This window comes from Nelusetta ayraudi, unplaced genomic scaffold, assembly GCF_046127955.1.
Source record: "Nelusetta ayraudi isolate G7.1 ecotype Tasmania unplaced genomic scaffold, CSIRO-AGI_Nayr_v1 ptg000057l, whole genome shotgun sequence".
NCBI classification, from domain to species: domain Eukaryota; kingdom Metazoa; phylum Chordata; class Actinopteri; order Tetraodontiformes; family Monacanthidae; genus Nelusetta; species Nelusetta ayraudi.
The window spans coordinates 1902218-1924167 of NW_027466107.1; the positions used below are offsets into that span (position 1 = coordinate 1902218).

Consider the following 21950-nt stretch of genomic DNA (forward strand, 5'->3'; position numbering starts at 1 on the left):
CCGCATAAAATAAATAAATAAACAAAAGTGCTAAAGCCACTGTCATTAAAATAGGAAAAAAATATTTTTGAAAACAATTTTCTATTTTTTTCCCACCCTCGCCCTTGTGAAATGTCACTTCCGGTTTCTCTTGCTCTTCCGGCCGTCGCGCGCATTCTCAGTCCTCTTTACGACTCGGCTGGCAAAGATGGCGGATGCACAAGTACGTTCGGCGGAGCGGCGTGGTGAAATTAAAACGATAAATCCGCCAGATTGGGAGCTCTTTGGAGCGACTGGCTTGGATACATTTACACGAAGTTGGTTTATTTGATTCGATGAGATGAATTTAGAAACACTCGTGCACGTATATGTCTCATTTCTGGTGTCCGTCTTGCACACCCTCGTGTAACGTTCAGCTAGCCGGAATTGCCGTTAGCATAGCATGCTACTCGCTTCTCCGACGGCACGCCATTAAATGTCCACCGACTTCTTCAATTTGTCCCCAGTGCCATGTATACAACCAACGTAGTGTTCATAAATCTAGTGACTGACTTGAGATTTTGAAGACGGTATTCGGCCTAAACATTGCGGGGAACTTCGCTATATGTTGTAGATACGGTAGCATACAGGGAGTATGTGGCGAGTTGAGAGAGACGTTCGCTTGTGTGATTCACGACTGAAACATGTTTTTCTGCTCTTTCCACAGACCGAGCGCGCTTACCAGAAGCAGCCCACCATCTTCCAGAACAAGAAGCGTGTTCTGACTACCGAAGGTGGCAAGGAGGTCAAGGAAAAGCTCACCCGCTACCACAAAAGCGTCGGGCTGGGCTTCAAAACCCCAAGAGAGGTAAAGTCAAATTGGACAACCAATCAGTTGATCAGTCAAAAGCTGCACATGATGTTTTATCTCACGATGGTCTTCTGAGCCCCCGAGGTTTTGAGGATAACGCCTTTTGGCATTGCTGATGCATATGAGAGGCGCACAAATGTTTGATACTTGAGTATGTCCGCGTCTGATTGTATGTGCTTTTTCCTCCCTCCCTCAGGCTATTGATGGCACCTACATTGACAAGAAATGCCCCTTTACCGGAAATGTCTCCATTCGTGGCCGTATCCTCTCTGGTCAGTTTAATTTCATTTTTATTGCCTGCTAGTCAGCTGCCTCTTACTGACACCACTCTCTGGTTTGAGTGAAGGATAAAAACAAACCCCCAAGTTCTAGAATCCGTTGCATGAGGAGTATCTTGGTTCTGCGATCCAACCTCGACCATTAACTCTTAATTTGTTTTTTTCCCACTTTGCTACAAATGATGTTTTTCTCACGATGGTCTTCCAAACCATTTGGGTTATGACGATACTGCCTTAATGGCATTGCTGATGTCGCAAAGTGGCAATTATTTAATTTAGGTGACTTCAATGTGTTACCCACAAAAAGTTCAATTTCTGCCAGTTGTTGTTTTCTTCAGCTTTTTTAACCAACAGTACTGTTTTTCTTTGGCCGACAGGTGTGGTGACCAAAATGAAGATGCAGAGGACCATCGTTATCCGACGTGACTACCTGCATTACATCCGCAAGTACAACCGCTTTGAGAAGAGGCACAAGAACATCTCTGTCCACCTGTCACCTTGCTTCAGGTATGTTTTGTTTCTTTGTGGTTTGTCAGATTAAATCACTCAAGTTGGTCTTTGTTTTAGGTTGTTTTACACAGCAGCTAAACGTTAATTTGACCTCCCCCTGTGAATGGTGCGTCTTCAATTGCTGCAAATGATGTTTTTTCTCACGATGGTCTTCCAAGCTCAAGTAGCTCTGACGATATTGCCTTTGGCACAAACTGATGCGGCTTTAAAATTACTGGTGAAAAACAACGAAATGTCAGTCGTCGGTATGATTGGACAAAGAACCACAACCTCCAGTTGACACATTTTGTCTTCATTGCAGAGATGTCATGGTCGGGGACAATGTCACTGTTGGAGAGTGCCGACCACTCAGCAAGACCGTGAGATTCAACGTCCTCAAAGTGACAAAGGCTGCAGGCGCCAAGAAGCAGTTCCAGAAATTTTAAATGTAGTTAAAATTTGGCAAAATGTCAAATAAAACAAATCTTGTTTAATCTGCCTGTAATATTACTGTTGCTGTACTGTTTCATGTATTTGTGAAGTACATGGAAACTGAAAAATGACTTCACTTGGTGGAATAACGCACATAAAAATGGGCTGGTAACACTACTGAAAACTCATGGGAAAAAACAAATGCAGTTGTGATATGCTCATAAAATTTAAAGTGTGCTTACTGAAGTAATTTCAATGATCAACTACTTGAAACGTAGGTTATACAAGCAAGACAATGAGGTGTTGACCACAAAGTAGAAGAATGTGAGAATTCATATCTGGGAATGTGGTACATTGATGCTTGTTGAGGTAATAACTTATTACTTTCAATAGTTTTCCAGTTATTAGTCATAACTTTTTCACACAGCTTCATACAACACGTTGAAACAATAGCGCTTACTTTACCGAACAACGCCACCCGATGTTTGGAAATGGTAAAATATTGGCAGCGGCAACATTTTAGCATGTGCCCAGGAGATGGCGCCAAAGGCCAGCACATGCACCTTGATACAGACTCGCTGAATCACTCGGATCGACGGTCGCGTCTCTATTTAGACCCAACTAGCGTGAGTGATCAAGTAGATAACATGCACTGCTGCCTTAATGGACATTTCCGGGAAATTTCCCAAGTCGCGATCAGTAAAGAACATCTATCGATATTGGATGACGCATACTTCCGTTTGGTGGATGTTTTCTTATCTTAAAAAAGCAAATTATTATTACTATAAAAATTGAAGAAAAAAAATGGTAGATCAAAGAATGAAGTCTTGTTTTCCCTCCACATGTTTTTTGCAAGCGTCACATACAAGCTGGTCCCACAGGGCAGGGAGGGGGGGAATGTTGCCACTAACCCAGGAGAAGCATCACTCTCAAGTATTAGTGCCCTGTGTGACATCACAAAGGGCCGGATTGCACAACTGACCAAAGAAAAGGACGACCTCTTCCCATTTTTGCGAGGTTGCTCAACAGGTCATAAACATGTTACGAATAGAAAAACACTGCCTGCAAATTAGCAACATATGTCAGCGGTAGCATTTATTTGAACCTTACAAGGTCATTCAAAGTGCTTTAAAAGCAGCAATACAGTAATAAAATACAATACAATAATGAAATAAAATGGGTGGGGAAAAAAAGCCAATACAATACAGTATAGCAAGTAAGTAGAATTTTAATCGACAAGTACGCTACAGTGAACAATACTGTTTTCAGCCCTGATTTAAAAGCACTGACAGTTGGAGCAGACCACAGATCTTCAGGAAGTTTTTTCCACAGATGAGGAGCATAATAACTGACTGTTGCCTCACTTTGCTTGGTTCTTGTTCTTGGGACACACAACAAACCAGTTCCAGATGACCTAAAGGGTCTGGATGCTTCGCAAGGAACGAGTAGGTCAAGCATATATTTTGATCCAAGACCATTCAGTGCTTTGTAGAAAAGCAGTAATATTTTAAAATCTTTTCTTTGATTCACAGGAAGCCGGCGTAGCAATTAAATGACCGGAGTAATATGATCCAGTTTTCCTCGTGTTTGTGAGGAAATTAATGTATGAATAAGTTTCACTATGTTTTCTTTTGACTGAAACCCCTTAATTCTAGCTATATTCTTCAGGTGGTAAAAGGCAGATTTAGAGACAAACTTTAGATGGTTATTGAAATTCAGGTCTGAGTCAATAATTACACCAAGATTTCTGGCTTGACTCGTGGCTGTCAATGACACAGAGCCAAGGTGAGCGCTGATCTTTGACCTTTCATTTTTAGGGCTAAAAACAGTGACTCCTTCAGACCAGCAGGAGCAAAAGAACAGCATCACTGGTGCTTGTTTCCTCTGCCATCATGTGACCTCCTTCTATTGTCCACCGGTGTGCGACCAGTGTGAGAGATCCGGCAGGCCAGGGAGGGTGTCGAGGCGTACGCACCCAAGGGGGCCTCTCTGCATCAGCTGACTCATTTGCATGTGGCCTTATTTGTGCCGGACAAGATGACGGCTAATCTGTATGGGAATCATCACTGCCCCACCTCTTAATCTCCCACTCAGCTTCCCCTCCTGTCTGCCCGGCGCTCCGGCAGATTTACCACATTACCATAATGACGCCGCCGAGATGTGTCTCTTCTTCCCCGGCGGGAGCAGTGAGCGTACGCCATATGGTCATGACGCCAGGAGGAGAAAGTGGTAGCCGTGAGCTCATCCGTATAAACAGCCATCGAGCTGCAGTCCATGGGATTGTTTTCTCTCTCTCGTCGTCTAAACGCTTTCCTCAATTACAGTTTTCGTGTTTGCCTTTCGCTGCTCCGACAACAACGCCAGCTCCTCCCCTGGCCATGCTAGCGTGTTTTACCCCAAGCACAGGCTTCCAACCACAAATTGTCCTTTCTTGTAGCAAAGCGGGGTGGCTGTGAGGGGTGTGGGGGGGAGGGGTAGGGGGCTTTCCCAGCTCGCCCTGTCGCTGCAGGAGGCTGGGAGGCCTCTCACGAGCAGACACCCCAGGGAGCCGGTCCAGTCCAGCAAGGCCACCCAAGCCCCTCGCCAGCACACATCCAACATTCCCACAAAGTGTTTTGTTGGGTGGCGGAGGGTGAAAAAAGAAAAAAGAAAAGAAAATGGGAGCAACCATAATAAACTCAGGCTGACAGCATTAAACTGTGAGGAATAGATTGTGTTGGAGCGGCGCGTTGGTAGCTGCTGGCTGTCTGTTTACAAAGTGGCCGTATGTCACCCGTATGTATCTAAATTGTCCGTAGGTGTGCATGTGAGTGTGAACGGTTGTTTTTTTTTCTATGTGGCCCTGCGATGAACTGAAGACTTGTCCAGGGTGTCCCCTGCCTTCGCCCTATGACAGCTGGGATAGGCTCCAGCAGACCCCCGTGACCCTGAGCTCGGGACTAAGCGGGTATGGAAAATGAATGAATGAATAAATAACAGCTGCACTGATGAGCATTGTTGCATGGCTCTGTCAGATAGGTGCTTTAGATGTGACACTGTTGGTTGCTTTTTGCACTGTACTTGTTTATGTATCACTTCTGGCATTATATCTGCTCCACTTTAACCAAGAAGTTCCAGTGGACCCTGAATGGTGCCTACTGGGGAACTTAGCAAGTATCCGTGGCTCGCTAAAAACAAAACGCAACTCAAATTCCTAGAAAATGCTCTGTGTGTAGCCAAAAAATGCATCATGGTGTCATGGAAATTTTACTCCCCTCTTCTTATTGACAGGTGGTTGTTTGAAATGAATAGTTGCATCGCCCTGGGAAAAAAAAAAAATCACATATTGTCTCAGAAAACTGTAAGACACCTTTTTGAAAATATGGCAGCCATATGCAGACCATACTCTACTCGCTTGTCTCTTTAAAGTATTGAATCCTTGTTTTGTGTAAAAGCAGAACTCTGAATGCTAAAACGTCAGGATTTTTAATTGTCTCTCAGTTTCACATCCCATTATATTGATTTTTTTTCAATCGTACTCCCTGAAGACCAACAACTACAGCGTATCGCTGTGAAGGACAAACACCTGTTTCTGACACTGTGACGGACAAAGCGACGCTGAGCCCTCCAGGCGGCTGATTTAGAATCCAGACCTTTCGCATTTCATGCTTCTACTCAATAACTCGCAAATCTTCCATTTGGAGGTTTCACCCAAAAGGTGCGCGGTGTTGATTTAGAGCCGCACACGTCGCAGGACGACAGGCCAGAGGGGGAGACAGAGGGTGGTCGAGCCTTTTGGGACGGACGTCTCTCTCCTCTCTGAGTCTTTGAAAGCGTCTCGCATCACAATCCTCCCGTCTGCCTGCCAACATGTTTACCCAGTGTCACAGAGCACCCCTGCCTGCCTGCCTGCCTGCCTGCCCGCCCGCCCACCCGCCTGTGCTCGTGCTTACTTGTGTATCTAGAGGCAGGGATGTTAGCTCAGAGGGTCGGGCCCTGCGAAGGTCACAGCTGCTGTTCAAACAGAGGCCTTCTGGTGGCACAGCAGGAGGAGGCCTTGGTGGTGGTGGGGGAGATAAAGCAGGGGGGTCGTTCAGACCAGTGAGAGACCCCTGTTCTGTATCGCACACAGAGGATGTTAGCGACATGCAAAAAAAACAGCAGCAGCAGCAGCAGCGCTGATGGGCCGAACAGATGGATGGAGGCCTCGCTGGCGGTGGAGGAGAAGCCACCGCCGTCCTCACCAGTCTGCTCTGCTCTACCATGCTGCCTGTAGCTGTGATTTAAGCGTGTGTGTGTGTGTCTGGGTTTTTTAAGCATGAAATTTAGATTCCCAAAGGTCGCACCCTTCAGAAATGGATCTGATGCACAAATATTGTAAGAGGAAATGTTTTTTTGGACTGATTTAAGCAAACAAATCAGATTCACCTGGAAATATACTTGCAGTGCCTCGGTATAACATTTAAAATACAGTAATATAGTGCTGTAATGTAATAGTTGTGATGTAATTGTTGATAATGTTCAATAGCTGCATAGAATATATTGTTTTAGTACATTTGGATAGAGGTTGCAATGAAATGCAGATGGAGTGTGAGGTGAGTAGGCGTAGGTTTCACAAGGTTTTGTACTTCTTCCTCCTCCATTTTTGAGCATATCTAATTTTCTGGATATTTGTTTTCTTTGAGTATTAGGCTTGTTTTGTTATTTTTTTTGTTTAACGTTTTTTTTTATGCTCGAATAAAGAATTCAATCAATCAAATATTCATTCATTCCATTACAAACAGATATTCTGACAGGTTGTTCAACTTGCATGCTAGACAGCAACCTTTACTGGATCCCCTGGAATGAGATGGGGAGGCTGGAGGTCAAAAGGTCAACGGGTGAACCTTCTGTCAACCGCAGTCAGGCCGGTCAGCCAGCCGTGCTGTTTTCTGCAGCTACAACTTTCTGATTGAGGTGAGGTGGGGGGCGGTGGGGTGCGAGCAGGGCGAGATGTTATTTTCCATCCGATCCACTCACGTCTGCCAAGGAGTCACATGATGTGCGCCGGGAAAAGCCCTCAGCGCCGTTATCGCTCACACACAAGGGCTTCTGCAGCAGCCACGTTCTGATCCAGCCCGTCACAGTCGTCCGTGGTTCGTCGCCATCCTCTTCTTCTGTGAATTTGTCGCATTTCATGCATTTCTGATTTTGTCACACACAGAGGGAAGCTGATCGGCCGTGGAAAACGATAGACTTTTATGACAGCATGAACTTGTGTTCTACTTGGTCCTGGCAAGACGGATGAGCGAGACTTCTAGCGATCAATAAAGTTGTCACACTTGCAAATCAAATGCTGTTTTAAATTTTTATTTGCCATGACAGCTGCTGGATTCCTTTGATGTGGGAAAACATGAGTTTTAGGAGAGTTTTTTTCCATTCCAGTTTCCATTTCATTTTACAAGCTTTATTTGTTGTTGTTTTTTACTGCAAAGTCATAACCATCCATGAAACAAGCCACTATCCATCATGGGGGTGAACACTGTGGAGTGCGCCTTTGGGTCAGTGTGGGGCCATTTCCAACATCTGGCCATGTCATCAATTCTGCAGATTTGCTGAATAACAGCCCCGCAAAAACAATTTTAAATAAATAAAAAAAAAAAAGACTGTGTGCCTTTGCCTGGTCAAATTGTTCAGTCACAAAGCAAATCACTGCTGTGGCGTGGCTTGCAAAGTAATTATTAAAAAAAGAAAAAAAAAAAAACTACAAATGTTTTTCCATGGCCCACTAGGATTGTGTTGAGGTCAGTGAAAGTTAACACGGCAGGGAAAAGATTTATTGCTCTCAGATTAGAGCTCCTGGTCACAGCTATCAGTGTCTGATGTGTGGAACAACACCAGGAGCTTCTTAACTGATTTGAAGTGGTCTAACAGATGTGGCTCCGGCTCCTGTCATGCAGAGTCACACGTTGCTTTGATCACTGGCAGATACATTCTGGTCGCTGATAAAGAGGCCGTCGGGCCGCTCAGATGTGAGCGAAAGACAAGCTTGTGGGTTAAGTTTTGAAAGGATGACTAAACCTTGATGCATGGCAGGCTCACCAGGCCCGCCTGGTAAGTCGAGACTCTTTAGACGCAAATCCTAATTCAATATTCTCACGTCGCTTCCGCGGTCACGCCTACCTGTGAGGATCCACGAGCCGCGGTGTCGTCTTCGATTTTCTTTCACCCCACGCCGTCACATCGAGGCGGCTTGTGTGGTGCCGGCAGGGTTCATGCGTGAACCAATCAGGGCGGCTGTCATCAGATCAGCCCCAAGGGCCCAAACGGCGTCACACTGGAGCCCCTGAAAGCAACAAGCCATAAATACAAGCTTCAGGATCTGGCCAGCGTGTCTAATAAGTGCTGCTCTCTGTGATTTATTTGTGATGCTGGAAGACTCGGGGCCACGAGGAGTGGAACGCACACACACCAATGAGCTTCATTTTCTGCTGCAAAAGGAGGATTTTAAATCCTGTCAGGCCCCTTGTGGCGCAAAATTCACATCATCTGCAGTTTCTAGTTTCTAACGGTACAATGTGTGTGTGTAGTTTGTTGATGAACCCCACAGGGATGAGGAAAATCCATTCCAAATCCTCATGCAATTTCCAGGAGGCGCATGTTTCTTGACATCGGCCCTCTGTGATGTCACAAATGGCAGCGATACCTCTCTCAGGCTAGTAACAGAAAATCCATACAAGGGCTAATAAAACAAATACAGTCTTCTGGGTGATTAATGCTGCAACGTTGCTCCCCTGGTGGAGAGACACAAACATGGAAGTGATCACAATAAGAGGCCCTTTAAAGGTCAACGCGTGAGTCTGATATGAGCAAACGGAAGCGACTTCAACCGCTGCACAAGCGTCAAAGGTCTCAGCATTTTCTTTGGCCGACTTCACTCGCATTGTTGCGTTGCTTGTGTTGGCGGCGGTCACAAAGGAACTGTAAAGTGTAACACTTGCTGTCTTTCAAAGAGAAAGAGAAAAAAAAAAAAAGGTAAGAGGAGAAACTTAAAGCGACGCCCCCGCAGCAACAGTTTTCACTTCTATTGAGCGGTCCCTCTCTCTCTCCCTCTCTTTCTCCCTCTCTCTCTCTTTTCGCCAGCAGGAATTCACCCCGGCAGATGGCAGGGGCCGAGGCCCCTGGGGCCCCCCGGCAATGCTACACCCTGGGACCCGGATACCTAATCGTGCCCCGCCGAGTCTCTCACCTGCCGCTCGGCCGCTCACAATGTTATCTCATCTCCCTCAACTATTGTGGCTTCCATGGCTGATAATGGCGGTGGGGAGAGACCCACGCAGTGGCAGCGGCGGCGGTGGAGCGGAGGGCCGGTGCTCCCCGGGGAGCAGCAAGACCCTGGGAAACTTCAGAGAAATCGATCCAGCCGTCGCGCCTCCGTGGCGGATCCTGTTTCTCGTCCCGGGCGGCGGGCGGCTTGAGTTCAGGGCACAGATTGCTTTGATTTTCACTGCAGCTATTAGTTAAAATAAAGGGGAAAAAAAGGAAGAAAAAAAAAACATTGCCCGCATGCATTGACGTGAGCGTAACAAGCGCCACTTTCTCAGGCGGCGGGGGCGCAATATGTCGCAAGGCGCGCAATCTGTCGTAACATCGGCCACCGGCACTTTAATTTGTTTTTCTCTGCTCCCTCGTGGGTCATTTCGCAATGGGAGAACAATTGCGCCGTCGCCGCACATGTGAGCTGGTTAACAATGCATCCAAGCGTTGCGGGTAACCACACTTTGGTTCCATGTCAGGCAAAAAAAAAAAAAACAAGAAAAAAACAGCTCTGGTCCGAAAAACCACCAGTGCCACAGTTGGACAATGCTGTTGTTGTTTTTCCGCCCTCGGCTGTTTGAGTTTTCACTTTGCATTTTTCCCAGTGGAAACACTGAGCTCCCGTTCCTGAGTGACCCTGGTTCCCACCGCCTCGGCCCGACTCTGTCACACTGGCCCAGTTCTCACTGGATCACTAATTTAGCCTTCGTCCATTAGACGGCGGATCAGCAGCAGCCTGCTGAGGTGTCTGACCTGCAGCTCTGTGGGTGACAGACAGCCTGGGTGATTTTGACAAGTTGTGCACGTGCGGCTGGGCACGTCAAGACACCATTCGCCCTCACAGTCACAGACAATTCAGAGTTCCCCATCGATGGCTGCGTTCCATGACCCCTAGAATTGCACAAAACCTGAATATCGCAATAAAAAACTGGTCTTGGAAAAACCTAAACTTAAAATTAAAAAAAAAAAACAACTCTCAAATACGGCTAAAAGGTTTTGACGCTCGCATGAGGTGGGTTTTTTTCAGACGTTTCCTTTCAAATTGCACAAATTAGAAAATGTCACCACAGATGGGCGAGCAGGAAATGGGTGAACTGTGAACCTTTAATCCACACTTCATTAAAATCCAAAGCTCTTCTTTTAGTGATTTTTAAATGTAACTGTGTTTGTTGAAGGCTGGTTTCCCCGCCTTTGTCACATGACCCCGGCCGCCTCAGACACAGTCACACACAGTTGGTCCGGAGAAACCAGGATGCGTTTGAAACTCCTTTGTGCTCGTGTTTTGCCAACATGAAGCGCAGGAAGTGAAGACGGTTTCACAATGATGTGTTTTCACGGCAACACAGCGAGAGGGTTAAAGCAGAAAAAAAGAGGAGCTCCTTGCCTCGGTAATTTGTGGCTGAGGGGGAAACAAAGGGGATCAAATGTAGAGAGCACACCCAATCAGTGTGTGTGTGAGTGTGTGTATGTGTGTGTGTGCTATTTACACTGTGTCCCCTTTGTGGTCATACACATTATACACTCAATAATAAAGTAACTGAGACAAAGGGGCTTCTTTACGTGGCAGACAATGCTGTGTGGAGACAGTGTGTGCTTCTCACACATCATTCACATCACGTGACCTCGTTCATCATCATCATCATCATCATCATCATCATCATCATCATCACGCCGTCTTCACCCTCGATGAACTGTGGGAAGGAGTAGGAAGAGGAGGAGGAGGTCTTAATCCAACCTTGGTCTCAGGCTCCACCAGGTTCTCTCAGTGTCACTTCAGCCCGTCTGAGCGGCTCGTGAACCCGGCAATTTTTGTTTTTACCATGAAAATCAAAAGAGGAAGATCGGAAAAGGAAGTAGAATTTCTGCTAATGATGAAAGAGACGATGACTGATCAGTAGCCTGTCAGTGAACTTCCCAGAAACAAAGTCGAGTGCGTCCTTCGCCTCTCTGGCTGGCACACGCCAGAGGCTCCAAGAGGCTGTAAACAGAGGGCTGAGTTGATGGTGCAAGGCGGAAAAATAAAGATCTGAAAACAGTTCAAATATGGGACCTTGGGAAAAGTAGAACTGAAAATGTAGAACTAAAACTGCGAGAGCCGACCTTTAAAATGACTCACAGTTGATGGTAAAAAAGAAAAGTCCATCCCTAAATACAACACTGTTCTTGATAGCCTGGTGTGACACGATTTTCCATCAGAAATCAGCTCGTCTCCAGTCGAGTCCTGGAGTGGAGCCGACCGTCTAATCGGAGATGTTGACCTGAGGCTGTGAGGCGCTCCGGCTGAGACGACTTTCCTGCCGACAAAACAAACTTCGGGAGCAGCGTAACCCCCCCCCCCCCCGTACCCAGCCTCTCCTCCGGCCCCCTCCGGACTGTGAGAGAAACCGGAGTGACACGGCAGATAACCTCGTGCTGCTGCGTGCCGGGCCGCCACATCATCTCTGGGCCCGGCCGTGTGTAAAAGCAGCGCTCAGATAGCAGCAAATCCCTAAACATTCTCCAGAAGCAAAAACAAATGGGAACATTTTTCTTCTGCTAAGGCAAACAGTCAATCAACTTAATCTCTTGATCTGTAAGACCACCACATATCAAAGCCGGGGGGAGGTCGGTGGGGGACTTTTGACGTTTGATGATGTAACGCCCCGTAGGGACCACGTGGCATTTTTGGAACTCAAAATGCAAACAAGGAGATGTGTGTCCGCCGGCTTGAAGCAATCCTCCACGGCCCGTTTGGTGATCATAAATCAGGCAGTCGCACACATACAGGGCCGTCCCGACAGCACAGTGGTGCACTGTTCCACCAACACATCCGCTTTGACGTGCTTTCCACTTTGTTTGCATTAAACAAAAATGCCAAAAAGTCAACAATTGGTGCATCTCCACAAAGCTGCAACGTTTTACTTGGGTTCTAATAAGCGGTGTGGACCTGGTCTGGACCTGTATGACAAAGAGACACAACTCTGATATCTACCACGTGCTCTGACGTCAGCAATAAGTTTATATGTTACGCTATTCAATGTGCATCTCTTTTAATTCTTAAATATTTTCTTTATTTGGTTCCGTTTTGAACGTCAAATATGATGAATTCTTTGTCTCTATATATAAGGTGGTCAGATGCTATGTTTTCTTTTTTTTAATACTAAAAAAGAAATCTAAATTTTCCATTTAAATCTGATACTAATTTGATTATCATTTATTAGGCTATATGTTTAATCATAGTGTTTCTAAAAATCTGTAAATAAAGATAAAAAAAATTCTGGACATTCTGGACATTTTCCCTGGACTAAATGGCAAATAATGCCTGAATGGTGTAGAAAACCCCTCTTATCCCAGCCTCTGCACAACCTGACTGTCTTTTGCTCATCTGCTTTGGCTGTTTGCTGTACATAGACTGATTAGAGTGTTTTTGTAACTACTGTAGAATTTATTGTTTTGTAGTTTTTTTGTGTGCTGCAACTGTGTAGTTTCCCAATTTGGGATCAATAAAGTACATCTATCTCTCCATCTATCTATCTAACATACACCCTGCAGAGTCGGGACTCTGCAGGCATCATTTGTCAGTGAGATCGCTCGTGTCTCTGTGTTTTCCAGCGCGGCTACATCCTGCACTCCATCGTTTGTTTGCTTTTCCATTGGCTGTGTGGAAAGAAAACTAACAGCGACTTACGTTAATGACACACACATGGAAAGGAGCAAATCAGTTGTTGCAGCAGTGCCCGGCCCCGCCTCCACCCCCCCGCCCCCGCCCTCCGACCCCAGACAGAGGGCTGCGGAGCAGGGGTGAACTTCCTCCGCTCGCACTGCTGCGCACACTTCCTGAGGGGACTGAGATCACACATCACATGACGAGCCCCGGCCGTCGTGTCTTATGAAAACGGGAAGTGTTCCGCTGCGCTGGCAGCATCGGCCAAACTAGGAAAACAAGCAAAGGGCACATGATGAGTCGCTGGAGGCGCGGGTCTGGGTCCCAATGCTGGCCTCAGGTCAAATCTGTTTGTTGGCTCAATTCATTTCAAACGATTGCTGATAATGAAAAGCCATAAAAAAAGGAATTCCAGCTCGCGGTCGGAGCTGACGTGCCCTCACCAAGGGGATTTTAAAACTTCCTCTCGCTGTCGCACGCACTGTTGCGTTAACTAGTGACTGGCCTTGGCTGCATTTCCACGGCAGTTTTTCGCAAAATAGTATAATCGAAATAGAAATTTCAAAAATTCCGACAAAGTACAATTGCGATTTGCAGGTGCTTCCACTGAATGGTGTCGTGTGAAGCGCATAAACCGTAGTTCTCGTCAAACACACTGTGTTTTAGCTTCCTGCTTCGCTGGACCATTGACATGTTTGGGAAAACAAGGAGAACCTTCAGGGCAGAGCCAAGACCTCTGCTTGGATGTGCGTTTGCTGCTAAACTGGAAGATTGATCAGCGAGGTTGCTGTGCCCTAAGTGACATCACAGGGGGCGGATTTCCAGACTTTCTTAAAAAACGAGCAAAAAAACAAACAAAACAGGGACCCTTTGCTCCATACAGAGTTCTCTGGATGGGCAGGAGACACTTCATCAGAGCTTTGCATTAAAATCACCAGCACATCTCCACAGGTTGTCCTGTAAGTTTGCTCCCCGTTTGTCTCATTTAAAGCAGCCAATGAAACGCTGCCGCGGTCCCCACTTCCCATGAACGTCTACCACACATGACCTCAGCGCTGCGCTGTGATTCTTGTTTTCTGAGAAACAGCTCCTCCTCACCCCTACCCTCTCCCCCAGTGGGGGAAGCGGATCATCTGGCTGCTCTCGCTAATTCGCTGTGTTCAACGGCTTACGTTTGATTTCCTGCTCCGCGGCCGCCGATTATTATCTGCCGGCGGTGGCAGCAGCCCAACTGCAACAAACGCTCGGCGCAGCTCCACCGGGCTCCCTGACCCCCACACCCTGAGAAACACGGGCCCGCCACAGTCCGCCGTAATTGGGGGACCGCGATCCGAAAGAACAGTGGACATGTGTGTGTTGCGCTGCAGGGCCCAGCGGGCCGTCCCACCCAGGGAGAGCCGGGAGGAAACCGTGCAGATGGAGGTCAGAGTTGCAGCGCTCACATCCTTTTCGTCCTGTTATTATTGTAAGTCCCCGCCGACACGACCGTGGATTAAATGTCCTTTTATTTCTACTTCGCAAAAAGGAAGTCCTCCACCAGAAAGCAGTCGGTGCAAAATGACTTTTTTTTGGACGAGTCGGAAAATGCAGTTGCCCCAAACCCACAGGGGGCACGTCGAATACAAACCCCAACGGTCGCATAGAATTGTTATTTTTATTATTATCCCAGCCCACAATTGGTCTTCTACAAAGGATCCCAAAACTAACATTACACCAGCGCTTGGCAAGTCTCGAGGTCTTTGAAGAGTCTCCAACTTGTGTTCATTATCTCCAGGCACGACAGGCCCCCTGTGTATCAACCCCCGAGACTTGTGTTATGTTATTTCCAGCCGAGAAGTTGGCTGATGTCATGTTTTTATGGCCACAGCGGGGCAGAGACCACGCTGAGAAGGTAAATACAAATCTGGGGGTAGATATTTGCCGCAGTGGGATTTGGTGTAAAAGCTGTACGGAAGAAAAATAATGAAACAAAAAAAGCGTATCTGGGAAGGTCACGGATTGATAGACTACCTCTCTCTAACTTCTGTCTTCCTGGCCGCCCTCAAGTCTCAGCCCGAGGTCAGGATCCTCAGAGGCGGCGAGGACGACCTGGGAAATCGGCATGTTTTCCGTCTGCGCCGTGGAGACAATGAGATGTCAGAGGATGACGACCCTCTTTCCTGCCAATCGGAGGCAGATCGGCCGCCAGGGGGGAAAGGACCCCTCCCTCCAACCTCTGGCCCCGGGCACTGATCCCGTTTCCATATTTGTGTTGGCTGGCGGCGCTACCTGTGTCCTCTTTTATCGTAAGAACTTGTGCAACAACAGAAGGAACTCCAGAGATACATCCGCAGGTCTTTTTATCGCCCGGTGCACGTTGAGAAAATTTCCTTTCTGGAGAGTTTGGAGACACAATTGGATTGTCCATCCTTTAGCTGGAGGGCCTTCACACACTGGCTTTTGATAAGGCGACGGCTAAAAAGCTTGATTTGCCCAAATGTAACGCAAATTAACATAGCAGTTGGAGTTTACCCCCCCCCCCCCCAAAATCACACAAACTTGTCTATCGATTACACACCCGGTGTGTGAAGGCCTGAACTCTTGTCCTGAATCATCTCCGTGGTCCCTGACTGATTATTTCACCACAGAGACAGACAGTCCAGTCTCACTGGGGTTGAATTCAACCTTTTCTTTCGGGATCAGGCTAAATACTGGTACCAAACTCTCTGAGCTCTGCCCATCAGTTCCTTCAACTCGCTTCAACAATGAGGTCCACGGAGACTTTGAGGGGAACCGTTCGAAAACACTTCCACCGATGAGCGGCTGGAGGTGCATATCGAAGGAATATCTGACGCACGCTTTTTTCTCTCCGATGACTGAAGTTCAAGATTTGTCCAGAGCGCTGACCCGCTTTCTTTCATTCCCCGGCCACCATCTTGACCGTGCGCTGTGACACCCTCCCTCCCTCCCTCCTCCCCCCCAGTAGTGTTGTACAAATGCTGTGCGTCATGTGACTGACAGGTCCCGCAGAAAGAGGCGAGACTTTGGCCCGCATTGTGGCGGAGAAGGAACCTTTTGTATGAAATGAACAATGACGATCAGCGGAGAAGGTCAGCGAGGATGAAAAAGACTGACAGGGGAGGGAGGGAAACGTTCCTTTTCACATGAAACACGTTTTCATCTCACAGAATTTAGATGGTGCTCAGTTCCGCGATGTGTAGAATTCACTCCCGCCAGTGTTTCCTGACAATGGTCTGCGTCTCTGGCCTGAAAAACTCACTTAAAAAGAAGACAAGTTGCGATCTGAAAATATTTCAAAAATGGGACTTTCAAAGAAGGCAATTGATTCAAGCGATGCAATTTGATTTTGTTTATTGCCGTGATCATGGTTCCCAGATTATTTACCACACGTCTTCACGGCTTTTCGCTCCGATATTCATGTCATGTGCTGCAACAAAGCATCTCTATTTGAATTTAACAAGCCGGCTCACAGCACAGTGAAGTGACTGTTTCAGCCACACCTCTCCGTCAGCTTACGGCAGCGAGGATTTCTGCAGCGGAGATAAACCGATGCCACGGAGGAGCCGCATTCCTCAGCAGCCGTCACCTCAAAGAGGGAAGAGCGACGAGTCGCAGCAAACAGACGTCAAGCGGTGCGTTTTATCTTTATCTCGTCTCTGCCGCACCCCCGCGGCTTTTTCTGAAGCACCGCAGCTGGAAACACTATCTCAACACTGACTCAGAGCTGTGTTTGTGTGGTCTGCAGCGAAGCATCCAGAAACACTGAACTTCACAACTGGAGTCCTTGTTCCGAGCGACACCCAAGTGTTCTGCAACACGGTTTTTACAAAAAGTATTTTGTTACATGGCTGAACTATGGCTTTACTCCTTTGATTCAGGGGAATCAATTGTTCTTGGAGAGTTCTTTTCAACAAGTCTTTTGTTTAAGGCAGATTGGAGTTGAACTGAGGTCCTGTCCACACGGGAACGTTTTTTGGTGGAAACGGTAAAGTATTTAACCGTTACGCCGTTTCGTCCATATGGCAACGGTGTTTTGGGTCCCCCGAAACAGTAATTTTTTGACAACGGGTCCCAGAGTGGGAAAATCTGACAACGCCGTTTCGTCGTTGTCACATTGGCACGTTGCCATCTGGACAGTGAAAACGGCTTTTCCTTGTGAAACGATGACGTCATCGCACTGTCACTGTCATGTCACCCGGAAAAAACAAGGCATGCAATGCGGCAGCAGCGGCACAAACAACAACGATGGTGGCGAGCGGATTTGTAATCCTGTGTGACACGTAGTAGTAATTCCACCTCGTCGTCGGTCCACACAAGAGACTCCGTTTTTTCCCCCTCCACTCGCCATTGTTTCTTTTTCGTGTCTGGCGTGTAGCGGAAATGGGCTTATTTTTATATTCCGGGTCCGTTGCCTGTGTCAGCGTCTGTTAACAGCGCCACGTTTCGGTGTGGCATACACATTACATCGTTTTCACCCAGCGTTCCGTTTCCATCTACCAGCGTGTGGACGCGACTTTTTTTCGACCCCGGGAAAGAAAAAAAAAAAACGGTAACGTTCCCGTGTGGACAGGGCCTAAGTTTACATGATTACATTTTATTTTTCATCAAAAACAAATTTCAAAGGTCTGATTTTTCAAATAAAAACTCTAAATATCACATCAATGTTAGAACCATTTGAAATACCGCTAACATATTTGCATTCGATTTGAAAAGCAGCAGATGCAACGGAAACCATTTAAAGTTCATTTAGAGATGAGTATAAATGCGGCGCTTGGTTCTTTGACTTCATTTTAGGTTATCACAGTCATCAACAATTAGAGCCACTTTCGTGACTCACTGCCATCCCACAGATCATCATCCTGTAGTATAATTCTCATGCAAACTGTTGCTGAGACTTCATCCAACTGCGTCTATGCCACTAATCCAGAACGAAGTGCAGAGTTCAGCCTGTATCAAAAGGCTGAATAAAGGCCCATGTTGTCTGTGATCCCGTGGAGCACAGAGTCATATTTTATGTCCCACAGACAGACGGCTTAGTGATGCAGCCTGGGACGCCATGGAAACCAGAGCAGCCCTGTTGTTCTGGCCGTGTCACAAACTCCACCCCTTTCGCCCTGACCCCTTCCATCTATGGCGGCACACTTTCCCCTCGGGGGAGACTGTGGGGGCGGGGGGCACTGGGCTCACAACATCTGCCCTTCTTTCAACCCCCAAACACCCACTCTGCAGCAGCTTCTGCAGCAGCCTTTCGCCACAAAGGCCAGACACACCCACACACCTGCTGAGAGGGTTAGAGGTCGACGCACTATCACAATCTGGCCTTGCAGTGCCGAGGAGGAAAAGTCCAGTTCTCACACTCGCAGGCAGGAAAACATGCTGCTGCTTTTTTTCTGTTTTGTTTTTTTTCCCCAGTCCTTTTTATTTGCACGTCCTCTGAGAGACCACGGGTGCCATGACATCATCTCCTCGGGACACTTTCCCTGGCCTGTCCCCGCCCCAGCTTGGCTGCCTTGTCAGTCACATGACTACTGAATGTGGGAGACAGACGGCGAGGTGGTGGGTGGGGACTGTGGCTTTTGCCTGCTGCCTCAACGCAGACCCTGAAGGAATCAGCGGGCCCTCATCAATCTGCCTCCGCATTCCACAATAGCTGACAAAGGGACTCCACTCTCTCTGTGGCAGATGGCTGCGCCTCGGGGCTGTCCACGCCGAACACCCTCATTGTTTAGGCCCCGGGGTTTGATGTAGAGACCTTTGCCCCTCCTCCCAGAGTATCACCGAGATTATACCAGGGCTCACAAGATGCAATAAAACTCTCTTCACTCACCTCTTCATGGCCAGTAATGCAACTGCAGGTGAAATCCACCGAAGGCAGACATTGCCACTTGGATGGGAATGCTGTGATCTCCCGGGATTATCCCGGTTCCCACTGGAATACAGGAGGCGAGCGCGGTCCCTGCAGGGAAAACAGTAACAGGGTCTCACAGTTTGCATTGATGATGGGAAGCAATGTTTTTATGTTGCTGTCTGCAACACCAAGACAAAATAAAGCCTTTTTTTTTTAAAAGCTGCAAAAAAGTTCAAGATAGGTTCCACACAGCACACACTATAATCCTAATATAATATTTATGCGATCCCATTAGAGGTTTAGTATGTTTCTTTTGCGAATGACAGTTATAACGTCACAGAGGGAGACATTACTCCCTGAAGTGTTTAATTTCCATTCATAGTTTGCTTGGCACACCTCACAACCAGCCAAATGATCTCAATCAAGAGTGGCAATCACAGCTGCAGATAAAGGCTACATTTATGCCAAATCATACGGCAGCTCGATGATGAGTGCTGCACTAAACACTTGGTAAAAACCAACTGCTGCGTGCAAATCCGGAGTGGCTTCCAGCGCATTGAACGCCGAACATTGGCTGAACAAACAGTGAGATAACGGGACCATCGCTGGTTTCGTGACGTGAAGGAAGTGAAGCCACAACAGTGCACACACAGGATGCGGTGACGTCCGCGGCTCTTTCTCAGTCACACTCACACTCACAAACACAGGAACCCAAACAGAGCAGCTTAAACCACCCTTCTACACACAGAGAAAGTTATTTTTCTCTTGGCCGTCAATACGTGTACTTTTCATTTTGTCATGGCAGTTCCATAAATGACAGTCAACACGAGAAAAAAAATGGCTACATGCTACAGTGTTAGCATGCTTTTACCTGTCCTTGTCAATGAAGTCAATTCTTCTGTCTTTCTGGGAAAAGGTCTTCGTGCTTTGTTGAAAAAGCCTCCCATTAGTAATCACTTTTGACTGAAAATCCAGGATTTGCTTTATTTATTTTCATTAAAATAAAAATAAAAATACCACCTATTCCTGTTGCGCATTAGATTCCGTACGTAGAAGAAGATCAGCACAACACGCGTAAACTCGAACCTTATGCTCTCCTATGCCCCCCTTGGTGAAGTAAAGGTATTGCCCGGATCTCCCAGCGCCTAGACACCGTAGTTTTGAAAAACTATAACAGCGAGCTCAACGTAGTTTGTGAGGGACTGCGGCCTTGATGCTGCCTCAAGTCACGTGTCTCAATGAATAACATGTATAGTGCAGGACACAAATAATATGTTCATAATAATTTATCATCATATGACCTTTTTTGACATTGTTCAGTTTTTTTATGTGTAAATTAAAAATGCATGCTGCCATGATAATATTCTGTGCTGTCATTGCCGTTGAGAGGTGTTTGTCATCTGTGCCTGCTCGCTGTTGACTTGGCAACAAACAAAACAAAACAACAATCCTGTTGTCTAATCATCAGTACAATGTGTGTGTATACTGAGTACGGCAACTGCAATGCAAAAACACAACAATTTCCCTCTGCCAGGGTGACACTGACAGGATAGCAGTGCGTATTCACACTCATAATATTGTTGATCACTCTTTAAAATGCACAGATCAACTCACAATGCTGCTCAATGTGGTTTCACACTCACACCAATTAACACTGTGGGAGACGTGAAGATGCCCTGTAACAACTTTACGGCCTTTTCTTTGCAGCTCTTTCCCTCCTGAATGTGGAGGGAAGAGGAATCGTCTTTGACGATGCAGAGTTCCTCCATGAGCGCGCTCACTGAATCAACATAAAGACGCCTCTCCATCAGAGCGAACGCAGCCTGCTTTTTTTTGAGACGGTGTTGGTGGGGGGGGGGGGGGGGGGAGCCGGCTACATTTAACACATCTGTTGTCTCCCATGTTCCCAGCAACCCACAGGCTGGTTCCTTCACAGTGGAGCTTTTATTCGCCTCTGAAAGGACCTTTAGGGGCTCCTGATAGATGGCCCTCAGTCCAAAGAAAACGACCAGGCGGATAATGGGAAGAATGGGGAATCAACACTCCAGCACATCCCCTGCTCCCAGGCCCCTAAACATCTTTTCAAAAGCCTCCTCTTAAACAGTCTGATGCAGAGTCTAATCATGATGAAAAGAGAGGCCGTGATCAGCAAGTTTCTATTTCCCCCTAAAGTGGAAGTAGCGTCATTTTTAAATGTCAATAAATACGTAAAGTCAAGTCAAGTAAAAAGAAAAATTCCAGAGGGTTAAACAGTAATTGGTCTATTTTCACTTTGGTTTTGACATTTATTCTGTCGACTCGTGCTATATTTATATAACATGAATAATAATCCCATGAGAAACTCATCCCATTTACTTGCATCAAGTTGTTTTTGTGAAGGAGATGATAGTAATGAAGCAGGAAAGGAAAAACAATGTTTGGGAGGTTAAATGTCAAAATGTTGTACGCACGTCCTCACTTTCCGCTCCATCATCCCACCAGGGAAATCCAATTACAGCTTATTGCAGTTTGTATCAACCTCTTTCAACACAGGTTATTTTTGGCCACATTTTCTTTCCACCCGCGACCTTGCAGCCGCTGACGGCCGGGTCAGAGTGACTGGGGGTCAGAGTGGCGGGTGTAGAGGGTCAGAGGATGTTTACTGCAGCGCTGAGCATCAGTGATCAGGACAGCACAGGGATGGAAAGACAATAGACAAAACAATGTCCTATTTAAAGATGGGTCGCTGCCGCTATTTTTGAAAGTGGTGAGGAGGCCAAAGGAGGTGGGGCTGAACACGGGGGAACAAGGGAGTGGTGCCGTGCCGTGCTCAGGCTTTCATTACCAGGAATGTCCTCCAATCCAATTTCCAGAAAATCCAAAATCCAAATATTAAATGCCCATTGTGTAAGATTGAACAAGAAAACACATTACAAAAAACATCATATCTTCATCCCACCTGATACTAAGTTTTCCCTTTCAGAGTTACTCTGGACACATGGTAGTGCTATATGGCTGCCAATTGACTCTTTGCAGAAGTAGATATGCTCATTTTTAAATGAAAATTACCATATACAAAACCCCAAAACGTTTTTTTAAATTATTTCATTTTGATTTTAAAACTACAAAATCCTGTGCAATGGGCCTTTCAGAGTGATGTTTAAATATCTAGTTGCG

At 46.7% G+C, this 21950-nt stretch overlaps 1 protein-coding gene, 1 long non-coding RNA gene and 3 other non-coding genes across 5 annotated transcripts; 4 read left to right on the forward strand and 1 right to left on the reverse strand.

Moving 5' to 3' along the window:
- The first annotated feature begins 75 nt into the window (after positions 1–75).
- Positions 76–2090, forward strand: rps11 (ribosomal protein S11). Its single transcript, XM_076038533.1, has 5 exons — positions 76–202; positions 686–826; positions 1026–1101; positions 1485–1614; positions 1919–2090. The coding sequence occupies exons 1-5, from the start codon at positions 188–190 to the stop codon at positions 2040–2042; spliced, it is 486 nt and encodes a 161-aa protein (XP_075894648.1). The 5' UTR covers positions 76–187; the 3' UTR covers positions 2043–2090.
- On the forward strand, positions 870–954 carry LOC142896882 (small nucleolar RNA SNORD35). The gene has a single exon (XR_012928396.1). It is a non-coding gene; the product is annotated as a small nucleolar RNA SNORD35 (small nucleolar RNA).
- LOC142896883 (small nucleolar RNA SNORD35) lies at positions 1282–1366 on the forward strand. The gene has a single exon (XR_012928397.1). It is a non-coding gene; the product is annotated as a small nucleolar RNA SNORD35 (small nucleolar RNA).
- Positions 1740–1824, forward strand: LOC142896884 (small nucleolar RNA SNORD35). Its single transcript, XR_012928398.1, has one exon. It is a non-coding gene; the product is annotated as a small nucleolar RNA SNORD35 (small nucleolar RNA).
- Positions 2091–7014: 4924 nt separating the features above from the next.
- Positions 7015–19969, reverse strand: LOC142896842 (uncharacterized). Its single transcript, XR_012928391.1, has 4 exons — positions 19666–19969; positions 18774–18902; positions 8170–8332; positions 7015–7163 (listed from the first exon to the last, which is right to left on the reverse strand). It is a non-coding gene; the product is annotated as an uncharacterized LOC142896842 (long non-coding RNA).
- Positions 19970–21950: the final 1981 nt, after the last annotated feature.

Coding starts and splice junctions, on each gene's coding strand:
- rps11 (XM_076038533.1), top strand. Junction 827..1,025: donor GCTTCAAAACCCCAAGAGAG/GTAAAGTCAAAT, acceptor TCCCTCCCTCAG/GCTATTGATGGCACCTACAT. Junction 1,615..1,918: donor CACCTGTCACCTTGCTTCAG/GTATGTTTTGTT, acceptor TCTTCATTGCAG/AGATGTCATGGTCGGGGACA.